Source organism: Chaetomium fimeti, assembly GCF_033439085.1.
Source record: "Chaetomium fimeti strain CBS 168.71 chromosome Unknown B0H64scaffold_1, whole genome shotgun sequence".
Classification (NCBI taxonomy): Eukaryota; Fungi; Ascomycota; class Sordariomycetes; order Sordariales; family Chaetomiaceae; genus Chaetomium; species Chaetomium fimeti.
Window position 1 is genome coordinate 4,124,587 of NW_026944329.1, and position 18,957 is coordinate 4,143,543.

The 18,957-nt window shown below is 56.0% G+C and overlaps 5 protein-coding genes across 5 annotated transcripts; 2 read left to right on the forward strand and 3 right to left on the reverse strand.

The window, feature by feature from the left end:
- Nucleotides 1-170: 170 nt before the first annotated feature.
- B0H64DRAFT_471096 (mediator complex subunit 16-domain-containing protein) lies at nt 171-4,351 on the forward strand. The gene is made up of 7 exons (XM_062807858.1): nt 171-1,287; nt 1,347-1,596; nt 1,667-2,100; nt 2,155-2,374; nt 2,434-2,553; nt 2,618-3,551; nt 3,605-4,351. The coding sequence occupies exons 1-7, from the start codon at nt 568-570 to the stop codon at nt 4,179-4,181; spliced, it is 3,255 nt and encodes a 1,084-aa protein (XP_062664639.1). The 5' UTR covers nt 171-567; the 3' UTR covers nt 4,182-4,351.
- B0H64DRAFT_471097 (uncharacterized protein) lies at nt 4,352-6,040 on the reverse strand. Its single transcript, XM_062807859.1, has 3 exons — nt 5,631-6,040; nt 4,999-5,573; nt 4,352-4,879 (listed from the first exon to the last, which is right to left on the reverse strand). Exons 1-3 carry the CDS (start codon nt 5,839-5,841, stop codon nt 4,457-4,459), a joined length of 1,209 nt encoding a protein of 402 aa, XP_062664640.1. The 5' UTR covers nt 5,842-6,040; the 3' UTR covers nt 4,352-4,456.
- On the forward strand, nt 6,041-9,191 carry B0H64DRAFT_429052 (uncharacterized protein). The gene is made up of 4 exons (XM_062805877.1): nt 6,041-7,233; nt 7,394-7,507; nt 7,597-7,608; nt 7,708-9,191. The coding sequence occupies exons 1-4, from the start codon at nt 6,499-6,501 to the stop codon at nt 8,881-8,883; spliced, it is 2,037 nt and encodes a 678-aa protein (XP_062664641.1). The 5' UTR covers nt 6,041-6,498; the 3' UTR covers nt 8,884-9,191.
- Nucleotides 9,192-9,640: 449 nt separating this feature from the next.
- Nucleotides 9,641-15,485, reverse strand: B0H64DRAFT_438234 (uncharacterized protein; the record flags this gene model as incomplete). Its single annotated transcript, XM_062806326.1, has 4 exons — nt 9,641-9,946; nt 10,766-12,075; nt 12,134-12,975; nt 14,500-15,485. The coding sequence occupies 4 exons, from the start codon at nt 15,483-15,485 to the stop codon at nt 9,641-9,643; spliced, it is 3,444 nt and encodes a 1,147-aa protein (XP_062664642.1).
- A 1,938-nt stretch (nt 15,486-17,423) lies between these two features.
- On the reverse strand, nt 17,424-18,911 carry B0H64DRAFT_315506 (glycosyltransferase family 34 protein; the record flags this gene model as incomplete). Its single annotated transcript, XM_062800244.1, has 3 exons — nt 17,424-18,087; nt 18,145-18,433; nt 18,491-18,911. The coding sequence occupies 3 exons, from the start codon at nt 18,909-18,911 to the stop codon at nt 17,424-17,426; spliced, it is 1,374 nt and encodes a 457-aa protein (XP_062664643.1).
- Between the last annotated feature and the right edge of the window lie 46 nt (nt 18,912-18,957).

Consider the following 18,957-nt stretch of genomic DNA (forward strand, 5'->3'; position numbering starts at 1 on the left):
GTGGGGCCGTGTGCGATTCTTTACCAAGCCGGGCACCTAGCCACATGTGTCTGAGCTTTGGTTGTGGCTTGTGCCTGGGCGAGGGAGCACGTTCCCAATCAGGCGGTTTCGCGAGGACCCTTCCAGACGGCTGCACTCCCATTCAGAGCGCCCGGTAATAAGCAGCCCTCATGATTGCATGCGCCCGGCTTCCATTGAAGTTGTGACTTCACATTCTCATCTACCACGGGCTACCTATAAAGTGCAAAATTTGATAACTCGCTCATCATTCAACGTTGCCAGATAGATATATCATGAGCGACTCTCACTTCCCATTTAAATTGGGGGCACAGAGAACATTCCTTCTTTGCAACAACGACGCTGCATGACGGTGACGCCGGAACAGCAGACACCAAAAACACCATCGAAAACACCATCAACACATATCATCAACACACATCATCATCTCATATTATCCGGTTTTTTATTATTCTATTTCGGGGCCAATATTCCATCCCATTTACTAATATATTATTGGACATCTTGCACGACCAGCCATATTAATAAATACACCAATCTCATACCCGTATGAGCAACCACGATATGGCCCTCCTCTTAGAGGGCGACTCCATGACCGTTGATGGAGCCATGCAGGGGCTAGAGGGAATGGAAGGCATGCAGGGGATTCAGGGCATGGAGGGAATGGAGGGCATGGAGGGAATGGAGGGAATGGAGGGGATGGAGGGCATGGGGAGTATGGGTAGTGCCATGGCGCTGGACGAGGTTGACTTGTTTGGGGATCCCGTCATGGATGATGCCCTCGCCGGCCTACCATCTCGCCCCTTACCGAGCAAGAACCTGCTGCAGCGTATTGACGAGCTGCGTACCCGTGGCTGTTGTCAAGGAATTGCCTGGTCACGGCAGGGCACTATTGCTACCATCGCCAAGGACGCCATGTCCATCGACCTTCGCTTCATCCGCAGCCATCCCAAGACCACCGAATGGGGCCTCAGCGAGCCAAGTTCATGGTCGCCCCCCTCGCCCGTCGCTTCGCCTCCCGTTCCAAACCCTCCTACCCCCACCTCGTTGGCCTCGTCCAGCGCTCCCTTCGTCCACCTTGCCTGGAGTCCCACCATGAGTCCCGACCTCGCCGTCGTCGACGCCCTCGGCCGTCTCACCATCCTGAGCTTCTCCATCGCCAACAACCAGCCTTACCCGGCCCGCCGTTGGGAAACCGATGCTGCTGATGACCTCCACGCCATTGTTGGCTGCTACTGGCTGCCCCAGGGGATGGCTCCTGGCAAACAAGTAGGTCGATTTCAGCCTGCTCTCTATCAATAATACCCTTCTGACCCCCTCTTGAATAGTTTCACCTCATCCATGGTCCGGCTACGAAAAGCCAGTCAGAGTACAGATATGAACATCAGTTCTTCCCGGCTTCTAGGCCCTGGCACCCGAACTCGTCCAAGAGTGCCTTCCTATGCGTCACAACGAATGGCGCCCTCAAACTCTTCTTCACACAAAATAACGGCCGGCCAGAAGAAACGGCGCTTGAACTCGAGAGCGTGACCTCTTCTGACGATCTAATTACACATGCCTCCTTGTGTTCTGACCAGAGTAATGCCGCCGCCTTTCCCGACCCCTTCCCCGTCTGCCTATCGTGCCGTTGGCTAATACTTACCCCTAGATAGTCTGTTGGTCGCCCTCGCAACCTCTTCAAAACAGCTGAGGATCGTGAGGGTTGGCATCCAGTGGGGCCTGCCTCAAGTCGACAAACAGGTGCCGCCTCAGAGCCTGCCCCTGAGGCCGTCTCTTCGAGAAAGTCATGTGGCCGTAACCAGCTGGGTTCAGCATGGGTCAAGTGAATCCGCCCCAGACGCCTCCGTACCTCAGCTCTCGCATATCGAAATTCTCCCTTCTGCCCACACAGCTCAGTCGCAGCCCATGCACCCCCCGGTCGTCTTGACAGTGCGATCATACGTCCCACAGGATGCCTCTCCCTATCAGCAAGAGAGTCAGAGCATCATCGACCGCTGGGAGGTCGTTAGCGACCAACCCCAGGCCCTTCATCCTGCGTTTGAGCAGTTAGGGTCGAGAAACGGCACAACATCAGCGCCTCCCGTACGTATCGCGCAATTCGAGATCGCAAACCCGACTAACTAACTTGTGTCCTAGGCCTTGACGCGCTTGCGGAAACTCGAGCCAATAATATTGCCCAAAGTAGTCGTGACCGTCACCACAACACAGTTTGGCAGAGTACTCTGTTTCGCCTTCAGTGACGGCACCGTCCAGTACAGGAATCGCTTCACGATGGATGAGATCTACAACGAGCCCAACACCGACAGCATCATGCACCCCCTCCAGGTCGGATTTCACTTCGCCAATGACACCCCATGTGAGCATCCCCATATCAGGCTACCTACCACACTCTCTCCCTTACTGATGCCCCATCAGGTCTACAGGTGGCCTTCTCGCCCACCAACTGCTCCTTCGTTCAGATCGGCGAGGACTCGGCTATCAAATGGAATAGACTACATCATCCGATGGAGGACTCGGACATGGAATCCAAGAACGGTAAGTGATTGTCTGGTGGTTCTGCATCACCATCTCAATGAAGACTAAGTCTTGCTTGCTTTAGTCGACCAAAAGACGGTCCGAGTCGCCTTAACCGTCGCCTTATCAGCTACTGCCGTAAACCAGGCTGCATGTGATGATGTTTTAGCAATAGCCCGGCCGTTTGCACAATTCCCAGACTTCGCATCCGCATGGGTCAAAGAGACGGTCAACATGTTGAAAATCGCCGTCGACTACTCGGAAACCGCCCATCACGAACAGCTTGTCAAGAACACTCACCTACAACATTGCCTCGGCGTAATTAATCATCTCGGCTTTCACGGCGACTTCAAGCCGCGTTCGCATGGTGGTAAATTTGCCATGCTTGCGCTGAGCGTGAAGAATGCCTTCCACATCATCACGGTCGCCAACAACTCGCCAATGGGCATGAAGGAGAAGCTAGTCCCCCTCGATGACCCGGATGTGGTGGACGCGGTAACAGGATGCACGGCATGGGGCATCTCGCTGCTCTCCTGGCTCTCGGACTCCCTCTTCCAGCTCCTCGACGACCCAGAGATCACAGCCATGCTGAGCGGCCCGAAACGCTTTCCCGAATTAGCCAAATACCTCGAGTCCAAGAACGACGTTGCCGTGCAGCTGGTCCTATGCTCCTCCACGCGGGGCTTCTTGTTAGCTCTTTGCCGCCGCCTGCAGCACATCGAGACGGTAAGCAACCGCGCCGCCCAGTACTACGAAACCCGCTTCCAGCAGCAGGACCCGGCCGGCGGCGGCGGCGCCCCAGCTCGCCCCCACCCAGCACTCTCCCAAGCATACCAGCGGATGGAGCGCACCGTCTCGTCGGCCCTCGTCAAAGTATCGGAATTCGAGCGCCTCCTGAGCGATCTCGGCAGCGACATCCAGACCGCCTACCACAAGTCCTTCTCGGGCCTCATCGCCGCCAAGGTGAAGCCCCAGCCCGCCAACATGACGGAACAGCAGCAGCAACAACACAACGAGCAGTTCATCAAGAAGGCCCAGACCCACTGCTGCTCGGCCAAAACCCGCCGCCCAGCTTCCGCGAGGTCCTGCTCAAGCTCTTCACCGCCACCCTCCCGGCCTTCCGCGCCCAGACCGACCCGGCCAAGCTCTACTTTGCCGACTACGCCCTGCTCGAGCTCGACGACCGCCCCACCTCCCTAGCCGTGCGCAAAGCCCAGCACAAGTACGTCGACGTCTTCAAGCGCACCGAGCTGATCGCCAAGCCACGCGCCGCGGCGGGGGCGGCGGCAGGGGCGACGGCAGGGGCGAAGGGTACGGCGGCGGCGGCGGCGGCGGACGGTCGCGAGATGGCCAAGCGCATGGCGGGCGCCGGCAACGGCAACGGCAACGGGGATGAAGCGAGAGGGGTTGTGCCACCTGGTGGTGGCGGGCCTAACGGGGACAACGGGATGGCGAGCTACCGGACCGCCATCTTTGGCACGTGGACCGGCATCGGGAACAGCAACGGCCCGCAGTGGCGCCGCTGCGTGCGCTGCGCGGCGGTGGTGGGGGACCTGTTCACGGGCAAGCCCGGCTATCACTTTGTGCTGTCGCAGCAGAGGAAGTGCGTCTGTGGCGGGAGCTGGGGGACGGTGCCGCGGGGTACTTGAGGAGGTCAAAGAGAAAAGGGGGGTGCGTCAGGTTTTTGAGTGGAAGGTATGCATGGTTGCATTTCCGAGGATCTAAAGAGGTGGGAGTCGAATTGGAAAAGGGGCTGGAAATGTGGAGGCGCATGAAGCAGGGAGGGTTTGAAGCAGGCTACTATCACCATGAGCAAGAGCGAGTGGGTTAAGTAGAAGATATCATTCAGCATCAATTGCAGCATGGAGCACTATTTCACTGTTTTCATACCCCAATATACACACATCCTACCTTTACTAACCACTCACTCCCTTTCACCTTCCCACAAATACTCCTGCTCGATGCCCGGAATCAACGGCCTCAAAGCCATACCGTAATCCCCCCCATTCGGCATCCGCAGCAGCGTGTGAATATGGAACTTGGCCGGCTCCTTGTTCGTCAAGAACACGCCCGAGTGGTGATCAAACTCGACAATAACCACGGGGCTCTGAATGCGATAATAAAACGCGTCATCCTCCCCATACCCCCCAATCCAACAGAAATACGTCTCCCCAAACCACCGCTCCACCTCCCCCATCCGAATCTCCCGCGCCCTCTCGGGCAAATACAGCAAATACTCCCTCAAAATCCCCCTCACCAACTCCTTCTCCCCCTCCTCCATCTCCCCGACCACCACCCCCTCATACGGCACCACCCGATTATCGCGATACGCACCGCACAAATGCCTCTGATCATCATGATTCCACCTCCCCCTCGGCATCGCCCCGTCCCTCAGCCCAGCATACACCCGCGCCCTCCGCGCCACCCCCCCCCCCCACCCCCATCATCATCACCATCCCTCGCCACAAGCGCCTGCATCAGCCTCAACCCCAACCGCTCCTCCTCCTGCAGGATCCGCGTCCCCGCATGCGCCGCGGCGGGGTCATCCACCACGTTGGGCTCCGCCCCGGTAAACCACGGCGCGATCACGACCTGGGTCTGGTGCAGGAACACGTTCAGACACAGGTGGTGGCCGTAGAACGAGAACCCCCAGGGCTGCGTGGCCGAGGGCGTGCCGAAGAGCGCCAGGTTGTAGGAGTGCTCGTTGAGCACGCGCGGGGCGCGCACGAGCGTGCCCAGGAAGCCGTTGATGCGCATGGCGGCGAGCGCTTTGGCGTACCCTTCGGGGGAGAGGGTGGCGCTGAGGAGGGCGAGGGCGGCGGTGCGGGTGGGGGCGGGGAGGGTGTCGAGGCGGAGGCCTTTGGGGGAGAGCAGGAATTCGGGGTTGGACCAGGTGCGCCATTCGGGCGAGTCGATGTGGTGGGTTAGGAGGGCGTGTTGGGATGGGGTGAGGTGGGAGAGGAGGGTGTTGGCGGCTGAGACGATGGCGGTTATGGGCATGCCCTCGTCTTGGAGGCGGAAGAGGTCCGGGCGGACGCGGCCTGCGGGGGGTTGGGGTGAGTGAGTGGTGGCTTGAATGTGAATGGGTATCTTCTCACCATCGTTGGTGATCCCCTTGAAGGGCTCCTGATACAGCTTCTGCCAGTGCAGATACAAGCCGTGGAGCCACGGTGGCACGCCGCCCTCTTTGAATGCCTTTGCGTACTCATGAGCATCTTGCGTCTGCATGGTAGTGAATCGGGGGGTGGTGAGGTCCGGGAGGTACTGGCGGTAAGCAGCATCGCCGCTGTGTTGCTCTTCTGAGGCCATCTTGATTTGGAATATAGCCCACTGTTGAGATGACTTGGTAATGTGAGGTTGAGAGACAATGGGTACACAGCAACAAAAGGGTTATATTGGGATCATTGTTACATGCTTAAGATGACATTCAACATCTCTCCACCGAGTCCACTCAGAACGTGATCGGTTCCTGGCAACGGCCCATCCGGAGGTTGAATTACAGCCCTGCCGCCGGGCTATGGAGGCAAAACTATGACCCGGGTCGGGCAATCCCTCGCCCTTGGTACGGACGTTACAGTGTAGAGAGCGGGGGTGGGGGGTGCTTTTGTGGTGGAGTTGCCCCTCCCCCGCTTTCCGACATCCCTTATCCGATACATGTAATGCCCCCCTACCGTCCCCTGAGCAACTGAATGGATCGTTGAAACAAAAGAAAAAGGTGAAACGGGCCACATGCTCAGCATTTATGGATTCAAAGGTAGTATCATCCTCGCTAAAAGGGGAGTGAAGGTGGGAAGGGGATAGAGAGCGAATACCTAGCGAGAGGAAAGTGGACTGGAAGGAAGGAGCCTGGGGGAAGCTTCGGCGAGGAGTAAATATCGAAGTTTATTGTGACCCGAATCAGTGTGGGGGTCCGAAACCCTTCCACATTTTCAACAACCCGGAAGGGCCATCACTCCAACAAGCAACATGGACCCCAAGAACAACCCCCCGGCCGGCGGCCGCTTCGGCAGCGTACACATCATCGAACCCAGCTTGGAGCACACCCACACTGCCATCATGCTCCACGGCCGGGGAAGCGACGGCCCGGAATTCGCTGAAGAACTTGCCGAGACAATGGCGCCTGGTCAGAAGCCCCTCATGGACAGGTTCCCAAGCTGGCGATGGGTGTTTCCGTCGTCTCAAGAGCTGTGGAGCACTGCATTCGAGGAGATGTTGCCGGCCTGGTTCGAGGCCCATTCGCTCACGGACACGTCGGCGAGGGCGGACCTTCAAATGGGAGGCATCAGGCAGTCGGTAGCTTACATTCAGTCGATCCTAGACCAGGAAGCCGCAAGGCTCGGCGGGGAAACTGAGAAGGTGGTTATCATGGGCATCAGCCAAGGGGGCGCCATCGGCATGTGGACGATGCTGTGTCAAGGATACCTCGGCAAGCTGCCGGGGGCATTCGTCGGAGCTAGCACTTGGCTACCCTTTGCAGCCAACATCCAGATGCTTTTGTGTGAGGATGATGGCAATGGAGCAGATAAAGGGTCCTCGAACATTGACCCGTCGGATGCCTTTGTCGCGGACATGTTGTCGACGTGGAATCATTCCGCCTTGTCTCCCGGTGCCGATAGATCACTCACTCCCATGCCCATCTTTCTCGGCCACGGTGTCGACGATGCGGTTGTCGACGTTGAGCTCGGAAGACAGGCCCGAGAGGTACTTATCAACGTGGGATTCCAAACGGAGTGGAAAGAATATTCGGGCGCAGAGCTGGAGGGCCATTGGCTCAAGCCACCAGAGCAGATTGACGACATTGCCTCCTTTTTGATGAAGGCTACGACAACCTACCTAATTCGGCATTAAGAAACTGAAATAGCCTCAAGATTTAGAGGTTCGCAGGCAACAACTCCGCGGGAACTACATCGCCGTCTTGCAAAATTCGAGAGGGCCCTGGAACAAGGCAGGTATCTGCCCACTCACTCGGGTCCAGGTAAGGCACATCGTGCCTTCCTTACTTGGGAAGTCTCAACCACCCTTCGAGATTTAGGAGACCTACCTACCTACAAGGTACCTATTTAGGCACTAAGGCACGTAAGCATTTGCCTGGGAAAGGGAGTTCGATCAATCCAAAACTTCCTCCCCTCACCTCTGTGCTTGCCTCAAAAACCACTCCATACGTACCCCAAGTAGAGCTCTCCTTCCCAAACGCAAATGGATACATTTGAGGCGAGCAAACCCGATCGGTTGCACCAGTCGTTAAGTGGTGCGTGGGCCAGCTTCCTCGGCGCCCAACACTGCAGTCGCGAGGTTGACAGCCTCAAGAAGGCCCTGGATGGACATGTTCAGCAGACAAACCTCTCCATCACGTCCTTGCAACGAGACACTGCGACAAAACACGACCTCCTCGCCGCTTCCGTAACTGAGGTCAAGTCCAAGATTGAGCAACACGCCGTCGAGATCAGAAACATAGGCACTCTACGCACCGACTTCTCAACTTTCCAATACGAGGTTGGGCAGGGCAGGGAAAATGTGGCAAGGAAGATCACAGACCTGTTCGATAAAGCCGTGGCTCAGCAGGAGTCACTGGACGGGCTGCGATCTACCACATCTCATGACATCACAGCCATCCAGCAGCAGTACCGTTCGGCACTTGAGAAAGTTGAGTCTCTTGAACAGGAGTTGAGGCAGGCACGAGCAAAGACGTTGGCATCCGAACACAAACTCGCCGCGCTCGAAAACCAAATTACAGCAATAACGCAAACCCAGCAGCAACTCTCCGAGGACAATGTCAACCTTCCGGGCCAGATTCACTCCCATGGGGAGAACCTGATGAGGCTACTGGATAAGCAAGATCTCGAACCCATACAGAACTCAGCATCACCCTCGGGTCGAACAAATGACCCGCTCGCCCAGACACCCGCAGCCCCCTGTGCGAGCCTTCCGTATAAGCAAACCCCAACCCCAATCGTACACCGGGACCAACACGACACGAGTGAAGATGACCATCCGCCTGCACGCACTAAAAGAAGAAGGCTTGAAGATCCCCTTGAACAACAAACCAAACCCCCTCTTCCGACCCACGCTCCTAGACAAGACATCCGCTCCCTCTACCTTGTCTTCCGAGACAAATACAAGACCGACCCGCCAAAGTCCGATACTGTTTTCATATGGCAGTTTATTAGCAGTATCGAGGACCCGGCAATGTCCAAGCATATCCAAGAGTCACTAGCCACGGTCCTCCCCGAACATGTCACGCCAAGCAGAGATATGAGGCGCAAAAGTCCGCTGAAGCATGTCGACATATCCAAGGGCCTGACGTGGAGAAAGTTTCGGGAGGCATTAGTGAAGATTCCGGGGCCTTCTTAATGGTACTGAAGGCATGAAGGGACGGATTAAGGAGCAGAGATATGAGGCGCAAAAGTCCGCTGAAGCATGTCGACATATCCAAGGGCCTGACGTGGAGAAAGTTTCGGGAGGCATTAGTGAAGATTCCGGGGCCTTCTTAATGGTACTGAAGGCATGAAGGGACGGATTAAGGGCTTGGTGTGTGGACGAGGCTGCTTATTTGCTGGATCCCTCCACGGACGGACTGCCAGATCCTGGGTATGCTACCGAATTTGCTCAGACCATAGCAACTGTATTGTGTTTTCCAAAGACAATAACCTCTCCTCTGCGACGTCTCTACCTCTGACTACTGGCCTAAATTATTCCCATAGCTTTGTCGGCACTCTAGACTTATGGACACACAGATGGTCCCGCGGCCTTTATTTACTTTACCCCTTAATTTGTGAGCCAGTTCCAGGCCCCTCGTAGTCGAGATTACGGTGGGATACCGGGACGAATTCGTTTTAGTCCTCTTGCAGAGGCCAAGGACGGACATGAAATGGTGTTAGAGAAAACCTCGGCTTCAAGACTGTTGTCGCTACGCCGACACAGATTCATCGTCTGCGTGGGCTCGACCGCAAGACCAAGGCGTCAACCTTCTTGAACCTCTAGCATTCGGTTCCAGCACAATAACGCCACCATGGTAGTTGTAATTGATGGGAATTTCCTTCACACTTGACGCGATGTATGCGGATCCTGCTCCCAAATCTATTAGCACCCCACTACGAAACTCAACATACTACTCTGTTAACTTGAGTAGCTGTACAACAGCCTCATGCCCATTCTCCGCGGCCAGTGACAGTGCCGTACGGCCCTCATCATCCTCCTTATTGATATCAACTTTGCCCGTATCAAGTAGTAGCTGCACAATATCCTCCTGCCCTTTCTTTGCGGCCAGCGACAGCGGTGTCAAGCCGTCGCCAGCCTCCACGTTAACATCGACCTCGGCAGTGCCAAGTAGTAGCCGCACAATGGCCTCTTGTGAACTACCTATAGCTAACGACAGTGCTGTATCGCCGTCGTTATTCTTCACGTTGACTTCGACCTTGCCAGTGTCAAGAAGTCGCTGAATAATAGCCTCGCCTCCCTCAGGCTTGTATAACGCTCCCTTCAAAACAACCAACAATAGTGGTGTAAAGCCCTCGCTATTCCTCACATTGACATCGACTTGGCCAGTCTCAAGTAACAGCTGTATAATAGCCATATTCCAAAACGCCATAACTACTAAAAATGGTGTCCAACCCCTGTTATCCTTCACATCGATATCGACTTTTCCAGTAGCGAGTAACTGCTGTACAACAGCCTCGTTATTTCCGCGAACGGCTAGCCATAATGGTGTCTCGCCCATGCCGTTCTTCACATTGACGTCCACTTTTTCAGTGTCGAGTAATTGCCGTACAATCCCTACATCGCCGCCCCGAGCAGCGTACGATAGCGGTGTCCCGCCATCGTTGCTTTTCGCGTTGACATCGACTTTGCCAGTACCGAGGAGCAGCCGAACAACGGTCCCGTGTTTGTTAAAAACAGCCAACAACAGCGGCGTATAACCATCCCCGTTTTTTGCGTCGAGATATACCCCTGCTTGGTTTCCTGTTTGCAGGATGGCCGTCAATAACCCAACGAGCCCATGCCTCGACGCGACGTGTACCAAATTGGTCATTCCGGATGGTACGTAATGGTTTCTATGCCATGATATAACGTAAACACGCTCCCATGACTCCACGAGAGCGTTTGATGGCCAAGCGAACAAGGCTAGAAGGTCGTTTTGAGGGATACCTCCAGCATCGCTTTGTTTCGAATGTACCAACCACGATCGTGTAGCGTAACGCAAGAAGGGAAAATCATCGATGAGCTGCCTTGTTACCTGACCGATCTCCTCCATCGCCAGGTAGCGTAGGCAAATCTTGAAGAACCGAAGGTGTGCTCGAATTGCCGCCTCGGTCAACGTTTTACCGCCGCCCAAAGTTGAGAAGTCTTTCTCAAAAAAGAAGTCTTTGACGGACTGGTGGATGAACTGAACAACTTGGGTGTGGGTAACTTCGACAAGGCCGCGGCTGAGCGTCTGGGCTTGCCTTTTCATCCGAGCACCATCGGCGACGTAGTCTTCTGCACTCTGGCATGCCTGTAGTGACGTGTATGGGCAATCAGCCTCGATGACCATTGCCCATCGCAGTTCGTCGAGACTTAGGGGCCGGGTGGCAAAGCAAACCCATTGGATCAGCTTTTTGGAACGGGCATCCATGTCTCGAACAAGTTGTCGGTAGAGTGCGTCGAGGTCAGGAGGGGTAGCGGAGATGGCTTTTTCCATCCTAAGTGGTCCGGCGCCGTCGCGTTCAAGGTCCAGAATCCGCTCCACCACCAGACGTGCCCACATGAAGACCCCCGAAGCACGCGCCGTAATCAGATCGGGGATATTGGATGATGCTCCCGTACGGAACGCGGCAAGCTTGTCATCCACAAAGGCCGAGATGTCCTTTTCGTTTTCATGCTCGGTGCATATTTCGAATCTGCTCTCGTCCGCATCCAGGATTGGGTAGTGACGGCAAGAAAAGCAGATATGGAACTGCTGGAGATCCTCAGACTGGGTTGCAAGACTCTCCAGCAAGGCATTGAAGGCCCCAACAAGTCGGACCGCATTGTCTTTGCCGCACTCGTCCAAGGCGTCGATAAACAACCAGATCGGGCGCGTCCTCAAGACCTTCGGAAGAGACGCCTGGAGGAATGGCCGCAGTTCCCCCTCATGCCAGCGCCAGTCGGCACCCGGACTGCCATTATTCTTGCACTTGGACTCAAACACGCCGACGAGATCCTGAAGTGCGTCAGGGGCCTGCCCAAGGATTTGATGAAGCAGAGACCGGATGAGGCCAAGAGGGGTCTTTTGAAGTTCATCGCCGCGGCCATGAAAGAAGAATGAGAGGACAAGGGCGCCGTCTCCGGAATTGTGATTGCTGAGCGCGTATTTTAGCAGTGTAGACTTCCCGGAGCCCGGCTTTCCTTTGATCCAGAGCAGGCCTTGATCGCAAGCGGTCCAGGTAGTGTACTTCTCATGTCGAAGTAACCACTCGCATGTTCCCGCGGTAGCGTTGTCGATATCGTGAGACCGGTCCTGCATTTGCGGGAAGGCTAGCGACTGGAGGCAATTTTGAGAAGACTTGGACAAGGGCGAGGGTTGAACTTAAGAGCGGATTAGCCAGGTGTATTCTCTCAGAAGCTATCTGCTAAATCTGCTTACCAACAGGCTCAAGTTGTGATTTCCACCTGGTCAGTACACCAAGCAGACTTTTAAACCCGTTTTCTTCTGCAGAGGCGAACCTCACCATATCTCTATGGTTGGCGTGGATACTGAAGGAATCATACCCTTCGAGGGCAGCCGATCCGTCGGACACGACTTTGCCGACAACAGGCAGAGGTAATTCCTCGCGGGCGCAAATGACCTCGAAAGGTCTGCCCCCTTCTCGCAATCCTCGTATCATTGACCAGAAATCGTCCTGAACGGAATCCAGGAGCTCGTTGTCTGTCTGGAGGACCCCCAGAATGGGCTTGTTGACGGACTTGACAAGGCCGAGAGCCGATGCCGGTATCTTAGCCCAATCTGCCATCCACGACCCTCTGTGAGGGGTGCCCATGAATATGATGCCTTTGGTGTACTTGAAGATGTCGCAGAGATAGGCATCCGGGTTATTCCGCGAGAGAAGAATGGCTTTTTTGCAGACGAGGCCGCCGAGGCTATGGGCCACGAAGATGAGAGGACGAGACGACGAGTCGTTGAGGTTTCGGTTTGTTGTCAGATCGTGCAGAAGGTTCTTTGCATGGTGAGGGAGCCGGTTAGACCCTGCGACTCCCTTCCGCACAACATATGCGTCGTAGCCGTACGTGAGTATGCGGCTGTTACTGAGCTTCGGCGGCAGGAGGGTCTCCGGCCAGGACGCGGAGTGCCCATGAGCGGTCCATGTGCTCTCCCGGTCTCCGGTTAGACCGTGAACAAAGCAGATATCGACAACGGCGTCGGGGCAGTCGTGCAGGACCTTCACTCCGTCCGGAAAAGAGGGTATCCGCGGGCTCCCCGGCGGATCACTGACTACGTCGGCGTGTTGAGAATTGGGTGGGGTTTCAATTCGCCTCGTGGATCTGGGCCTACCCAGCAGGCACCGGAGGCACCCGGGCATCGTCTCGAACGTGCTATTGATTCGAACTAGATGGCAATCCCTTTACCGGTATGGGTGGATTACCACGGTCCCCGACGGCCCACAGCTGAATCCGTCCGTGTTCGAAATAGAGAGGGCCGGCGGGTGAGACCGGGCGGAGCACAAAGTCGACACGACCCAGAGCAGAAGGATGCCCGGCAACACAGTTACCAGCCACTCGTCCGGATACCCCGAGGGTTGGGCTGCAACATGACGGCCGCGGCGTGCCCTTGTCACAGAATGAGCTGCAGCTTGACGAATTACGTCGAACCATATGTAGATTCCCCCACAACTCGGCGGGGTAGGTAAACGGTACATATGGTCTCGCGTGTTCTGAGTTCATCGCACAGAGAACCGTTTTGTTCCTTTTACTTGCCTTTCGGAGACACGGCCTTGCTCAATGGGCTGAGCGGGCTGCAGATCGAGCCAGCCACGTCACGCAACATGGTGTCAGTGGGTCAAGAATGATAGGAAGAAGGAAGAGAACCAGAGCCTTGCGATGGCCTCAAGGCGGCCCGGGGGGGGGGGGGGGGGGGGGGGGGGGCAACACAGGGGCGGTCAAGGGGAGAGGGGTGGACTTAAAAAAGAAAGAGAAGATAGTGATGGGGGGAAATGTCGGGCGGGGGATGATGGAAAAGAGCGAGTTAAGTGGGTCAAGAATGATAGGAAGAAGGAAGAGAACCAGAGCCTTGCGATGGCCTCAAGGCGGCCCGGGGGGGGGGGGGGGGGGGGGGGGGGGGCAACACAGGGGCGGTCAAGGGGAGAGGGGTGGACTTAAAAAAGAAAGAGAAGATAGTGATGGGGGGAAATGTCGGGCGGGGGATGATGGAAAAGAGCGAGTTAACTTGACCAAAAAGGGTTAGGGTTATAATGTGGCCTGGATAACGAAGCGTGTTTCAACTTGAGCCAAAGAGGAAACTTGCCAATTTCACCCATGCGCAACCTAAAGTTCCATAATAAATCTGAAGAATTCAAGTTGCCGCTGGGATATTCATAAAAGAGCTGCTACGAACATACGCCGCCAGACCGACCATCAAAACCCCCAACGCCTTGCGCCGAGCCCACGGCTCCTTTTCATTACCCGCTTCTTGAGACCATGCTCTAACCAGAGAAAGAGAAAAGAAAGCCAAACCAGACCAAGCCAAACCAACCTCACGCTTCCTACAAAACCCCCTATCCCAAACCCAAAGACACCCATCCTCATCAACCCGACCACTTCCTCGCCCCAACTCCACCCCTCCTCCCAACCCCAACTCCAACGCCACCTCTCCTCCCACCCCCAACCCCAACCGCAACACCACCAGCACCATCACCACCAACACCCCCCACTCCAACCCCAACTCCCACCCCAACACCAACCCCATCATCCCCATCACCACCCCCCTCCTGAAACACCCTCACCCCCCTAACCAACCAAAAAGCCTGCGCAAACACCTCCGGATTCCCCCCCACAAACTCCTCACACGTCGGCGCCAGCGCGGCACACGCGCTATCGGTATCCCACACACGCCCGGCCCAGTCGCCGCAGAAGGTGGTGTCGAAGACCAGGTTGTGGTCGGCGAAGTGGTCGGCGAGGGGGCAGCCGGCGAAGACGGCTAGGGGGGTGCCGAAGGTGGAGGGGTCTGGGGAGGAGGATGATGATGATGATGAGGAGTTTGTGTTGGGGTTGGGGTTTGGTTGTTGCTGTTGTGGTGAGGAAGAGGGGAGGGCGAGGGCGGCGGCGGTGGGGCTGCCGCGCGGGAAGAACCACACTTTGATGGCGGCGTCGGTCCACTCGAGCGCGTAGATGCCGCCGCCGGCCGCGTTGAAGCCCGCGCCGTAGTTGTCGGCCGCGCCCGTGCTCTGCGAGCAGCCCGCGTTGCCCTCGCAGTCGGTCGAGACCAGCTTGGTGCCCGCGAGCGAGCCCGCGTTGGTCACGGCGCACCCGGGCCCCGTGTGCAGTGTTACGGCGTTGGACCGCTGGCTGTTGACTCCCTCGATGATGTCGATCTCCCCCGAGTTGGGCCAGTTGGGGCCGAACATCCAGAAGGCAGGCCAGATGCCGCACGAGCTGGACCCGGCCGCCCCCGCGGGCATGTGTGCGATGTCGGCGATGAATAGGCCCTTGGTGTAGGCCTTCTTGGACGTGACCCGGACCGAGGGGCGGCCTGTCGTGGTGGTGTTGGTGTAGTCGACGCCGAGGTAGACACCGCCGTCGGCGTAGCCCGCGAGGCCATCTCGGCTCGCCGTGGCCGAGTCGACGTACTTGACGAACCCGTGCGTGGGGTCCGGCGCGGTGAAGAAGTCGAACTCGCTGAAGAAGTTGCTCGCGTCGAAGGTGTCGACTATGTTGTAGGAGGCTGCCCAGACCGAGCTTGCCGTGAGCGCCAGGCTAGCGAAGCCCAATGTTGGTCGAACCATTTTCCTTTTCGGGTATATCGATTATCTCCTTCTTGTGCTCTTCAAAGCACCCCTTGCTGAGAGACCTGCTCCCTGAAATTGAAAGACGTAATGAGCGGGTGAAAATCGGTTGCCTGCCCCTGGCAGATGTGTGAGAGAGACCACAAATAGTGACCGTATTCCAAGAGAGCCGCCGTCGATACAAGAAGCTAGTGGTGTTACGAGCGTGCAAACCAAAATAGTATGGGCTTTGAGCTCCAAGAACACAACACACCGTTGAACTAGTGTGTTGTATATGGCTCGAGCTATTGTTGATAACAAGTAAACAATAGCAACGGCAGCCAGATGTCAATAGCTAGCGTCGGCTTGAATAGTCGACTCGGGAAGTTTAGGACGGAATGGGGAAAATAAATAAACGAGATAAAATGCTACAGCCGCATAAGGAGAGACGACTGTAACCAAGACCGAGAACGGAATAAACGACAACGAGGAATGTGCATGACAAGCAAACACTGAACGAAGCAGGAATACGTTCATGAAATACGCGAGGACCGCTACAACAGACTTCTGCAAGCGGATTCGGGCCCAGGCCCGAGAAGCGCTCGTTCCCTTGCCCAGGGGCCGCTAAGTGGAAGCCATTCGCCTTGAGACATGATTCGGGCGGTGGACTGGTTCTTCAGGTGGCAACGGAAACAGCTTGGGAGCGTGGACGTCCAGAGGGTCTAGCTTAGATCTGTGGGGAAAGCATGGGAGGTCCATGTCGGAAAAGGGAAACGAAACACTGGTGGCTGCCGAATGAATGGCGGTATGGAGTTGGCGAGATGTGGTTGATGACGGGAACGGTCAGGATCGCAAGTTCAGATTCCGTCAGGAACAGTTGCCATCCCGGGTTTGTGGGCGTTGACACGGGATTCGCCTCCGAAAAAGGAAACTTTGTTTCAAACCCGGCACCCAAACTGCAGGCAAGCAAACGCCATCCAGTCCGCATGCCATGGTTCTGACTTTCGAGACAGCTCTGCAACCAAGAAGCAGCTCCTCCAGGCGACGGCTTCTTCAACGTTGTTGCAGTTGGGAGAAGCGAAAGCCAATCGACTGGTTCCGGCGCGCAGGACATTGGGTCTTGGCAGTCGGACCCACGACTGAACCATGCTGCGTGGGGGGACCGCTGGCGTTGATCGCGCCTATGATGTGGTCTGTGCTTCCATGGCTGACAGCATGTGAGCATCCATCAAGGTTGATTTTGTGCTCGTTCAATATTGGATATAATACTTGGATTCGTTCGGTAACCATTTAAAATGCACATTGTTTTTCACTCGAGCATCAACCCCGGCCATCTGTTTAAACCGACTGTCTGTGACACTTCGTCTTGATGTTCCTCGAGCTCAACTCGTAGAATCAAGTCTACGCAACGGTGGTGTTGAACTGTGTGACTGACTGACCAACATAGACTCGTACCAAATCTTGCAAAATAGCTCATACATTGCTGTCATTCCGATGGGCACCCAGACTCGATCTGTGAACACAGAAGGACCCGTCTGTGCTCCCTCATACCCGACTTGACGAGATTCACCGACTCCCAACCAAGTGCTCAATGAGTTCCCCCTCGTGCCCGTCCCCAAAAGAGGGCGTTGACTACTAATAGGAACAGATAATACTCCACACAATGCACCTCTTAAAGTCTAATAATCCACCCTATCCCCGCCACTCCAAAACCGCTTGAGCAAATATGAACATGAGAAAAGAAAAGAAAAACGTATTTCGTTTGACCATCGGCTTCCGATTCCTGCTCGGGTCGTACGTAGGTGCTGGGTGCTACCGGAGGCAGCTTCTCTGGTGTAACGGTGAGCGCGGCCAATATCCCCACAAGTACACCTCAACGGTGAGGATGAGGTTGAAGCCACAATAAAAGGCCAAGTCGGCGCTGAGAGTGGTGGTTTACCCTCAGTAACGGCTGGCGTCCTAAAGCTTCACCTTCTGTCCCGTAATCTTGAACCAGAGGACGGCCACCAAGTCCTCCTTGAACAGCTCCCACGGGTTGCGGTTTAGGTAGTAGCTGAGCTCCCGGAAGTTGTACATTTCTCCCCAGCAGTCCCGTCCCCACTCGCAGCCGGCCATGTTGACGAGGAAGTCCCGGTCCTTTTGATCGTAGTGGATCCGCGTGTCGTTTCCGTTGTCAGAGCAAGCCCCGGTGGGGAAGCTGTTAATCATGCGCTGCGGAAGGAAGGCAGTGTGCTTCCGGACCCACGGCTGCGAGATGTACAGCTGTTCCAGCGCGTCTTGCTCCTTGTGCGCCCACTCCATGTGTTTCTGCTCGTAGGCCACCGGGTCCCACCAGACGTCTAGCAGTCGGTCGGCCCACGCGCTTCGGCGGACAAAGAAGGAGCCCAGGTTAAAGCCGGAGCAATCCTGCGACAGCATGAGGTTGACCGAACCGGACTTCCCGTCGCCTATTGGGCTTTGCGACTCGGCATCGAGGTAGGGGTCGGTAAAGGGGTGTGAGATGTTGAGGGGGTTGTATTCGTTGATGTCTCGGTAGACATGTTTCTCAATGTTGTTGAAGATGTGGTCCTGGAGGGAGTAGGAGGGCTCCATGACAAACGTGTTGAGGTCGAGCCACCAAAACCTAAAGGGGGGTGTTAGATAGATTGGCACGGGAAGGTGCAACAAGTCGGCAACGTACCACTCTGCCTTTGGGTATTTCCTCATGGCTGTGCGGACGAAATCGACCTTCTCCCAGCTCTCCCGCCATTCGTGAGCATACCGCTTCTTGGTGCTCATATCGACGATCTCGAGCTCGTACCCCCAACGAGCAGCGTATTTCTTCTTGTTCCGCACCGAGTCTCGTTCGATCGCCCATTCTCGCGCACCCTTCCAGTCCATCACACCGCCCCCGACATTAGCCCCAAGTATTATGACGTACTTTTGGCCGCCTCCAAACCAGGTTGATCTCCGCCAATGGTATACCAATGCTATATTGTGTTAGCCTGCCGCTGGTTGGTATCCGGTGGGGTGTAGCGGCGACTCACGACTGTTGTAGAATATGATGATGGAGAGTACGAACATGAGCAAGATCAGCAGTCTGATTTTCATCTTTCTGCCCATGCGAGCCATGATCCCTCTAACCCGCCCTAGTAGGGGCACGTTGTGAACCGACCACCTGCCCCGCCCCGGCTTGTCCTTATCGGCATAGTATGTATTCGAACCGAAGCGCGGCAAGCTGCTCGAGATACGACGCATGTGTCGGCCGAAAAAGCTCTGGTTCTTGGTCGAAAAGGCAGGGTACCCAGGGCCGCTGCCCTTCTTTAACCTGGATGATTCCCACATGGCTGGTGTGCCGCTCGATCCCGGGTATGCTCTCGTCGGACTCGATCGGCCGCTCGCGATGTTGAGACCCGGACTTGCCCAGCCGCCGCCGGGGACTGGGGACGGACTACGTGACAGAGACATTGGAGTATTTGGGGTGCCTGGATTACCGAATACGAAAAAATGTTCG